Consider the following 10,285-nt stretch of genomic DNA (forward strand, 5'->3'; position numbering starts at 1 on the left):
TATGTCTTTTTTTTTTTGTCATGATTACACGTGATGAAATATTAAAATAGTTTAAGTTCAAATACTTGATAAAAGTTCCCAAATCCAAAAGATGAGCAAATGTTGTAATGGGATAAAAATAGAAGCCCAGGGACCTACAAAATATTTCAAAATAAAAGCTTGTCTTTCAGCCACTTTAATAAGAACACAGACCCCAAATATCTTAAATATGTCTTTTTTTTTTGGTCATGATTATACTTTATGACAGGGGTCTTCAACGTTTCCCAGGCCAAGGACCCCCAAACTGATGAAGAGATGGAGCGGAGACCCCCTACTTATGCAAATGTGTATTTAAAGACATTTAAATTTATGAAAAAAAAAATTTCACGACCCCCCTGCAGTACCTCCGCGGACCCCCTAGGGGTCACGGACCCCCTGTTGAAGACCTCTGCTTTATGAGATATTCAAATAGTTAAAGTTAGTGTTGAACGTTCCCAAATCCAAGAGGTAAGCAAATGTTGTAATGGGATAAAAATAGGACCACAGAGACTAACACAGTGTTTCAAAATAAAAGCTTCTCTTCCAGACACTTTAATAAGAGCAGACCTAAGATCTGTTTAATATGTCTTTATGTCACGTTTATACTTATTAAAATAGTTAAAGTTCATATACTTGATGAAAGTCCCCAAATCAAGGGACCTACAAAATATTTCAAAATAAGAGTTTCTCTTCCAGACAATTTAATAAGAGAACAGATCTCAAGTCTCTTAAATATGTCTCTTTTTTTGTCATGATTACACGTGATGAAATATTAAAATAGTTTAAGTTCAAATACTTGATAAAAGTTCCCAAATCCAAAAGGTAAGCAAATGTTGTAATGGGATAAAAATAGAAGCCCAGGGACCTACAAAATATTTCAAAATAAAAGCTTGTCTTTCAGCCACTTTAATAAGAACACAGACCCCAAATATCTTAAACGTGTCTTTTTTGGCATGATTATACTTTATGAGATATTCAAATAGTTAAAGTTAGTGTTGAACGTTCCCAAATCCAAGAGGTAAGCAAATGTTGTAATGGGATAAAAATAGGACCACAGAGACTAACACAGTGTTTCAAAATAAAAGCTTCTCTTCCAGCCACTTCAATAAGAGCACAGACCTCAAATCTTTTAAATATGTCTTTTTGTCATGATTATACTCGATGAAATATTCAAATAGTTAAGTTCCCAAATCCAAAAGGCAAGCAGATGCAATGGTTTGAAAACAGGACCTCATTGTTAAATAGGGCAATGCATTAACAAAAGACCTATGTCTTTTTTTTTTTTTCTTCCTCTTTGGACGTTTTTTTTTTTTTTTTTCTCGAACTTTTTTTCATGACCCACTTTACTACATGACCGGTGGTGATATTTTCCTCGGTGCGCAGAGACAGAGACCGCCCCCCGTCCCTTACCCCTGCCCGTTGAGATCTGCAGCCAGTTAGCGCTGTCAGCCAGTCAGGGAGGGAAGGGTTAACCCGGGAGCTCGCAGCGGTCTCTCCTTTCTGTCCACACGGCATTTAGCGGAAAACATCTGACTCTCGCTCGTTTTCCGAAGCCCCGTTTGATTTTGGACTCATCCTCGTCGCTGCGGACTGGGAGGCATCGCGGCAGCAGAAAGTCACCGTTCTCTCCGGGGCAGGACTTCCACCACGTCGCTGCGCGCTTTCAAACAGGTAGCTCATTGTGTTGTTTCACTGTATTTTCCATCCGTGCATTAATTAAAGACCTGCTGGAGTGCATGTAGTGTTTTTAAAACCACATAAAAGACATTTAAATCAACAAACAGTTGGGTTAAAGTTGTTTTTTTTTATTCTAAAACAGAATTTTTCTCATCATGTGTGAAAGATAAAACTTATTTTTGTGCCCTTTTCTCTTTCTGACTCATTTAAAAGTTATTTTTTTCAGCCTTTGTTGAGATAACAGACCATTTGTCCCCATTTCCAAGTCTCTCTCAGAGTTCTGTTTCTTCCTATGTGCCACGCAAACTTTTAAATCTGGACAAACCTCCCCCCTTTTTTTTCTTTTTTCTTTTGAAACTCCTGCATTATTTATTTCATCCACACATGGTAGTTCTAGAGCAAAAGCACTTTTCATTTCTTGCACAGAAAGTGTCTGCATGCCCTCTGTGTTCGCAGTGGGCCTGTGGTATTTCACCATCTCATTCACTTGCAGTCTGAGTCATTCCCTGATTTCCTCCAGATGTGCAGCAGTTTACGTTTCCTGACGGGGCCCAGGATTGTGACATTTCTGCCCCTCGCGCTGCCGCTATTCTGCTGACAAACATAAATTTACACTTCTGCGGCCGAGTGTTGTTTGTGCTGTGACACTGTGGGGGGGTGTTAGGGATGCTGATTTCTTTTTTTTTTCCCCCCCTTGTCATCTGGTTGAATTTTGAGTTGTTTAGTTGTTAAAACGTAATCCTTTAACTCAAATCTGCAGTGAACCGCTTGACATTTCAACCTTTTTCTTATTAGACTCTCCCCCGGCTGGTGGGACTCTGACACCGCCGTGGTTACTGGACGAGCGCGATCATGTGTCGTGTAGATGATGAGGGGAGGGGGATTGCTTAGGTGCCTTGTCTGTGTGCAACAGGGACGTTCATGTGTGTCAGCGACAGCGCGCCGAGCCGCTGCGAAAGCCGGTGCTGGCAGATAAAGTTTTTATTCTTTTACAGTAGCCCTCGTGATGCACTCCTCTCACCTCACCAGCTATCTCTTGACTGTCATGTCAGACTCTGATAACGGTCCGGATCCGTAGAGGTCTAGGTTTTGGCACAAACCTGGAATGCACCCCTGAGAGTTCACATCTGTTATCTCATCCTGTGCATCTCTCATTTCCTTTACGGATCAAACCTACCATCCAGCTTTAATGATTTCTTCATAAGCAATAACCCCGGACCGGATTAGGTTTTTGGCATCCCTGCACATCCATGATGGTAAATTTGGATTTCTGTGACTCATCTTACCTGAGTTCCCCAGCTATGTAAGAGTAGGTTTCATAAACCGCTTGGAGATCAGAACACATCAGTGGGTAAATTATCTTTCTAAAGGCACCAATTTCCGTTGGTAACTGCTTAGCTGGCCATCACGAGGTCTTTTTGCTCTGCTAGCGTAAGATTAACCCCAGGTAATTGCTCAACCTTTGCCCGTTTCCAACCTTTGCTCCGCCTTGAAGACATTCCCAGGCTGTTTATACGGGTATTCCAGTCGGTGCAGCCTCTGGAGCTGGTCATAAAGGTACGTGGGTCCCGCAGAGGGATAGATCAGGCGGTGGTTGGGCAGAGCAGAAGTCTTGTTTTATTTATTTTTTTATTTGGCTGAATGGTTGTGGCCGTTATGGTCACTCTTAAATCATAACCGTGGAGTTAAACCGGTTTGCTGCATCTATCATAGCTGAGGCGATGTAGGTGACTATTTGCTGCAGTTGCATCCTCTGTAATCGACAGCGTGGCTCATGTGACGGTGCCTTGTGCTTCCTGCATTGTAAGTGTAGATGTATCCATGGCTTTTTTTTCTTTTTTTGTGTGTGTGTATTGTTACTGTTGATATGCAAATGCTGTCCGGTAGCATGATGCTTTTATTTGGAACTACTGACTCATTTTTATTGACCTGACAAGTCACGTGATCCAAGTGCTCTTCTCTCTACCTGTGTGCAGTGATGCCCAGCTACCCTGAGCTAAATTAATAAACAGCTCCCTGTGATGGGTTTGTGTGGTGGCTGGTTTTGCCTAGGAGTGGAACGTAGAGAATAATTTACTCCTTTAATGAGCCAAACAGCTGACACGGTGTGTTTAAAGCAGGGTTAACTATGGGGTTTTATTGGTCATAAGTCTTGCTATGCTTCTGCCTCTGTTTTCTGCCATTGTAAATGTTTACTGTGCATCGTTAAGTAACGTGATCGCTTATGATTTGCAAAAAGAAAAAACAACTTTTCAGCAGCTAAGAAAGTATTGCGTCAGCAGTGCTATGTATCCCCTGTCCAGCTTTAGCAGGAAAGAGTGCCATCAATCTGTCATCTCCTCCTTGTTCTTCTCTCCCCCCACACACGCTGACGCTTTTTTCCTTTTTTTGTTTTACTCTCTGCTCCAGACAAACAAGAGAAGCATGTGTGGGTGTTAGAAGAGTCATATGCTCGGTTGACCTCGCTGCCCCCGTCGTCCGCTTTACCTCTGATCATCCGCTAGTCCCGAGAGGCTCACCACTCCACACCATGTCCGCGGAGGTGGAAAACAGCTCTGCCGATCCCAGCGCGGCCCCGGCCTCCAACACGCCTCCCAACTCCCCCTCGACGCCGTCCAAAGCCCCTTTCAGGAAAGAGAAGAAGAAAGGTGAGGCGTAGCGCACGAGCATCTGGCACATCAGCCACAACATTATGACCACTGACAGGAGAAGTGAATAGCGTTGACGTTCTTGTGACAATACAATGTTCTGCTGGGAAACTTTTAGACCTGGCATTCATTGGTGTGGATGTTACTTAGACATGTAGCACCCACCTAGACCAGACCAGGCATCCACACCTTATAGCAATGGCACTCCTTGATGGCAGCAGCCATCCCCAGCACAGGCACACACTCAAAAACACTTTAGGTGTTGACCTGGCCTCCAAATTCGCTAGATCCCAAACTGATCAAGTATCTGTGGGATATCTGTGAAGGTTCTCAGTCATCCAGGTCATGGTATATCCAAAAAAGGTTCAAAAAAGGCAACTGGACTTGTAGAGTTTTTTGAGAAGACGTTTCACCACTCATCCAAATAGCTTCTTAAGCTTCTGAAGAAGTTCTGAAGAAGCTACTCGGATGAGTGGTGAAACGTCTTTTAAAAAAACTCTACAAGTCCAGTTGCCTTTTTTGAAACTTTTTTTGGATATCTGTGGGATGATCGACAGAGGAGCCTCCCCTCAACCCATAGGACCCAAAGGCCCCCCACTAAAAAGGAAGGTGGTCATAATGTTATGCTTCATCGGTGCATCATAGATTTATTTATTTATTTTCTTCACAGTTTCAGAGAAGACAGATGAATACCTGCTGGGCAGGTTTCAGGGGGATGGTGTAAGGTACAAGGCTAAACTCATTGGCATCGATGATGTCCCAGAGGCCCGAGGAGATAAGATGTGTCAGGACTCCATGATGAAACTTAAGGTATGACATTAAGAGTACAGGAATTTTTAAATCTGTAATGTTTTTCAATTTTGTGCTGGAAAAGTCTTTAATATTTGCTTGAATTCAGGGTATGGCAGTAGCTGCTCGGTCCCAGGGCAAGCACAAGCAGAGGATCTGGGTCAACATTTCCATGTCGGGTATCAAGATCATTGATGAGAAATCAGGGGTGAGTTCCGCCCGTTTCGTCCACCCCTCCCCCGATGCATTTTCGAGCTGAAGGCAACAGGAGTCATTCGCGGTGCTGACAAATTCTCCGTCCTTGTTGCGCAGGTGATTGAACACGAGCACGCGGTGAACAAGATCTCCTTCATCGCCAGAGACGTAACGGACAACCGGGCGTTTGGATACGTGTGTGGAGCGGAAGGACAGCATCAGTTTTTCGCCATAAAGACTGCGCAACAGGTAACAGTTGACGGATGTTAGAAGAGAAAAATAGAAACTGCAAAAGACGACAGAAAATACACGCTTGTCTTTCTGTCACCGTGCAGGCAGAGCCCCTGGTCGTAGACCTGAAGGATCTCTTCCAGGTCATCTTCAACATGAGGAAGAAGGAAGCGGAGGCCTCGCAGAAGGTAGCTGACTCAGAAGCATTTGACTTCACTCTGGAAAAAATGTCCTTTTTTTTTTTTTCTTCCTTTCTGAGAGAAAAGCATGTTGGCGCGGTCATCTGGGAGGAGTGACAGGGCTCAGGCTGCTGAATGTCAACACTGCCTCTCTGTGTTTTGTCAGTGAATCACAGCTTTTACGGAAAATGGCTATGAATCATTAACAGTCTGCCTCTGTTTACAGGGTGAAAATGGCAGCACGGTAGTTGAGGTAAGCACTTGGAAGCTCTTGTTTTCCTAAAACAGTTTCTCTCTAAACCTTTTTTTTTTTTTTTTTGACCTCCTGTTTTTCTTTTCCAAATCTCCAGAATGGAAACGATGCGAACAGTGGAGCAAAAGCTGCCCAAGTAAGAATTCCTCATTCTAGTTTAACAATGAGTGAGATCTCACAGATTTCTTTTTTTTTTTTTTGTTTGGCCTAACACAGTATGCTCCACTTTCTTTTTGACATCCAGCCAATGGAGCAGCTTGACCTTTTTGGAGACATGTCGACCCCTCCAGACATCCGGGCTCCGAACGTAAGTGTTTAGCGAATAGCGCTCTCTTTATCCGGGCATCGCAGTGGAATTAATAGTATTTATGCCAGCTGTTATACTACATGTGCTTTCTGTGTGTCTTATGAATTGCAATATGCACAAGATTTTTTGGAGCAATAGTTTTGTACTTAAATCTGACTTCAAGACAAACTGCGCCTCCCTCCAGATCATTCCGTGTGTGTTTTTAAAGTGAGCTCGATTCTGTAAAGACTCTGTTCGCAAATTCATCTTTTCATTTTCCACATTATTAATAATTATATTAATTTATACTCTTTTACGAATTGTCTTTACCAATCTCATCGTTATACATCGAAACGTTAAAGCTGCTACAAGTGGATTTTTATGCAGAGTATCCAGTCAAGTGTCAAGCGCTGACTCTATAATATTTCCAGTGCAATGCTGCTGTTCAAACTCAGCAGCAAGTTGATGCACTCTGGCCTGTGGCTCACCATCGGGTTTAACATTAAGAGTGATATTTCTGCAGGTAGCAGCTTTAAACGCTCGTGCCTCCTCACCCCCATGTGATTCATTGTTCATTTTGTTAACACGTGTTTTATCTTCTTCTGCAGAATCGATTCCTAAATCTCTTTTCTCTCTCTCTCTCACTGTCCCTCCCGTGTTAACCAGGGCTCTAATGATATTCTCTTGCTGGACTTTTCCGCTGAAGTTGACAGCAATCAGAATTGCATAAAAGGAAACTCTTTTGTCGCTTCCTGTGCCGCCAACTATAAGACAGAGAATCCCTTTTCCTCGACTTTTGGCTACTTCCCAGCCCCAGACAGTGACCCTTTCAGAGACGACCCCCTTTCTAAATCGCCCGCTCGGTTGCCCCCCAATAATGCGCAGATCTCCGGCACTGCTGGCAGCACTAGTAAGACAATTATTAACGGTGGCTTGAATGGAGACTCTGAGCATCTCGGTCAGCAGATAAATGGGTTATCCAGTAAGACCATGATCCTCGCGCTCAGTAACGGACAGTGGCCACTAGGGGGCAAAATAACTCAACCCGGCACAATTACTATGATGGACGGGAACGAACCTGGACTAGCTCTGTCAACGAAAAACCCATTTTTTGACTCGCCTTTGACGACGTCCCCCGTCTCTAACGGCGTAACTCGGCGCCCAGAGCCGCCAGCGACTCATAGCAAGGACTCGGTTGTCATAAGCCCGCCTCCGCAGAGCTCTAAGTCCGGACGAGGTCGACGGAGTGCAAAGGTGAAGTCACACAGCCAGCCAGATGAATCACAGTGCATGTGTGGTGCTGCGCATTCGGAGCTAACACCTCTCGTTTCTGAGCCGTTTTGGGTTGCGCACAGGTGTCTTGGCGGGGGTGTGCACCGGGGTTTAGATGAGACGCAAGGCCTGTGAACGCAGAGCTGCGGGTTTTAAGGACTTGTTTGGTTCGGTTGTGTCTTTGTGCATGCACATGTGGTCACATGCTTCTCTAACCGGCTTGAAAATTGACGTTTTTTTTTAATTGTGCTGCTATCCCTTTGTCCTCTCTGCTTATAATCTGTCTTTCCTAACATTCATGCTTCAGTGATAAAAGCACTGGTAAGTGGCAAAGCATGCACACGCACCAATGTTAATGTAGTTTAATGTATAATCTAACCTTTAAATGAGGTTACTTAATAGTTTTGCTTCATTTTTTTGTTATTAGTCCACATCCAGTGATCTTTTTGGAGCAGAGCTCTTTGCTGCTCCCACTCCATCTGAAGGATCATCTGCTTCAGCTGACCTTTTCAACAGCACACCCGCAAACACCGCTCCCTCCTCTTTAGCTGCACTGGGTAAGACACAATATCAGATCCCTTAAACAAATCAGCTTTATGTTTCATTCCTTGTAAATTTTCAATGTTTTCATATTCAGAGAGCCTTCACTTAGGTGCCCCGGCTACCACAGGCATCCCAGCTGTAAACATGTGGGCCGCGACCACTGCTGCACCCTCCATGTTCTCCATGCCAGGAGTGCAAGCGGTCCCAGGGATGCCAGGGGTTCCAGGCGCTAGACCCGCCTTCCCACAGCCATCTGCCTTCGGTGGGGTACCCATACCACCCACAGCTTGGGGCCACCAGATGCCGCCGCAGTTCGGCGCCGCTCCCCTCTCCCCGCCCCACCTCGCTTGGGGTCAGCCGGCCGCCACCAATCCTTTCCAGCCCGGCGCATTCCCGGGTATGGGTGACCAGCAAGGCCCGTCGCGCCCTCCTCCGAGGCCGCCCGCTAATAATGCCCCTCCGAAAGTAGAGAACAGTGCCTTCACAGCCTTGGACCCACTCGGAGAAAAAGAGAAGAAGACTGGGAAGGACATGTTCAAGGACTTCCAGCTTGCCAAACCCCCTGCCATCCCAGCGAGGAAAGGGGAGCTTGCTGCAGCCCCCGGGGGCAAACAGGAGGGGGCGTTCGATCAGTACTTTTCCAGTAAAGTGGGCCTGGCTCAGGATGTTGCTGATCACGATGACTTTGTTATCAATGAAATCTCAACAGTGGTGAATGGTAAACTACAAACAGCTTCGACTCTACTCATGATTTTGCAAGTCACTGTGTTTTATTCCCTGTTAGACTTCTAACTAACTGTCATCTTGTGTTTATGATGCACTACCACACCAGCTCCTACTCCAGCTGCAGCCCCAGCCCCAGCTTCAAGCTTTAGCTCCGACATCTTTGACGCCGCCTTCTCGAACAACTCTGCGCCGTCCCAGGGACAGGGCCAAAGTCAGGACATATTCGATCAAGCATTTGGGGCCCCGGATTCCAGTCCATTTGGCGTGCCACCTGTAGCTGTGGTACAGAGATTTAATCACTGGCACATTCTGCTTTTAGACGGCTGTACCTTTCAGCGATTTAAACTATTTAATGATTTTCTCTCGATCTTCTGACAGAATGCTTCTGTGGGTCAGAACTCTGCTTCAGCAGCTGCTTTTGGGGACGCTTTTGGAAATCCCTTTGCTTGACCACAACTTTGTCCATAAGTAAGTGTGTGTTCATGTTTATTCCTCTCTTAAGATAAATATAAATTTTAAAAAAGACTGTTTTTAAGTGTTTTTCTTGTGCCCTCACAGTTGAAATGGAGCCACTGGAGCAAACTGAGATCTTCGCATCCAATAACACCTCTGGAAGAGAAGCTGCTCTGTGCAAGACAATCCAAAAGATGAACTTTTCTAACTCTCGTCCCTCGCCCACCCACTTCTTATACACCTCCACCTAAGATGGTGTTTTTTTTTTTCTCCTCCTCCTTCGTTCCAATCAGTAGTTCCCTTATTCCTGAAGACCACTGATCCGAGAAGTAAATGTTTTTGTCATGATCTGCTGAAGAAAGAAAATGCGCTGTGTGTGTATGCGTGTGTGAGAGAGAAGGCATGTCCAAAGACGTCCACTGCTGATGCTGTCTCTGTCTGTTAAAAGAAATAAAAGAAATCGATCGTAACGCTGAGTGGTGTTGGCATAAACGTTGCCTTCTTCGGGTTGAGTTTGTGAGTCTGTTTGTGATGCACCACATGTGAAGGTCACAGGTTGGATTCCATATATGAAGGGCATTTTTACCAGATGCCTGCTGAATAAATGCCATTTATTCATTTTACGTCTGAAGAGAGTCTCTACAGGATCACTCTGTGTCAAGGTAGCAGGTGTCGGTGTCCAGCTGGTGTTCCTTTTGCACCAGTAATTGTATTTAAGTCTTTCAAAACTATGGCTTAAGTTTTCATTACACACTGAACACTTAATTTAGACCTCAGTTTTTCACATTATTGCCTGTGGTGCTGGAATTATGTACGCTTTAGTCCCTGTTTTTATAAGATATCGTGTGAGAAAATGCTGCAGCGTAATTCGGCATGAGGACTCTGAACGCAGCATGGACAGATGAAATGTTAATACTTACACTTGCTTACTTGTAAATCCTGTAATTTGGTTTCCACAGAGGTTTCATTGCAAATAGCTGGATGCGAGGTGCAGAATGCTGATTGTCGCATGGAA

At 44.7% G+C, this 10,285-nt stretch overlaps 1 protein-coding gene across 2 annotated transcripts; it reads left to right on the forward strand.

The window, feature by feature from the left end:
- The first annotated feature begins 1,479 nt into the window (after nt 1–1,479).
- On the forward strand, nt 1,480–9,746 carry dab2 (DAB adaptor protein 2). Of its 2 annotated transcripts, XM_084572541.1 has the most exons (15): nt 1,480–1,689; nt 4,105–4,343; nt 5,014–5,153; nt 5,242–5,340; nt 5,445–5,576; nt 5,663–5,746; nt 5,964–5,990; nt 6,088–6,126; nt 6,235–6,297; nt 6,943–7,530; nt 7,976–8,105; nt 8,186–8,809; nt 8,924–9,099; nt 9,196–9,285; nt 9,376–9,746. In XM_084572541.1, the coding sequence occupies exons 2-14, from the start codon at nt 4,226–4,228 to the stop codon at nt 9,265–9,267; spliced, it is 2,292 nt and encodes a 763-aa protein (XP_084428667.1). In that variant the 5' UTR covers nt 1,480–1,689; nt 4,105–4,225; the 3' UTR covers nt 9,268–9,285; nt 9,376–9,746. The 2 variants fall into 2 exon arrangements, with proteins under 2 accessions (XP_084428667.1, XP_084428668.1); XM_084572542.1 differs by lacking the exon at nt 6,943–7,530.
- The last annotated feature ends 539 nt before the right edge of the window (nt 9,747–10,285 follow it).

Source organism: Chelon labrosus, assembly GCF_963514085.1.
Source record: "Chelon labrosus genome assembly, chromosome: 22".
Lineage (NCBI taxonomy): Eukaryota > Metazoa > Chordata > Actinopteri > Mugiliformes > Mugilidae > Chelon > Chelon labrosus.

Coding starts and splice junctions, on each gene's coding strand:
- dab2 (XM_084572541.1), top strand. CDS start 4,226: ATGTCCGCGGAGGTGGAAAACAGCTCTGCCGATCCCAGCGCGGCCCCG. Junction 4,344..5,013: donor CAGGAAAGAGAAGAAGAAAG/GTGAGGCGTAGC, acceptor TTTTCTTCACAG/TTTCAGAGAAGACAGATGAA. Junction 5,991..6,087: donor ATGGCAGCACGGTAGTTGAG/GTAAGCACTTGG, acceptor CCAAATCTCCAG/AATGGAAACGATGCGAACAG.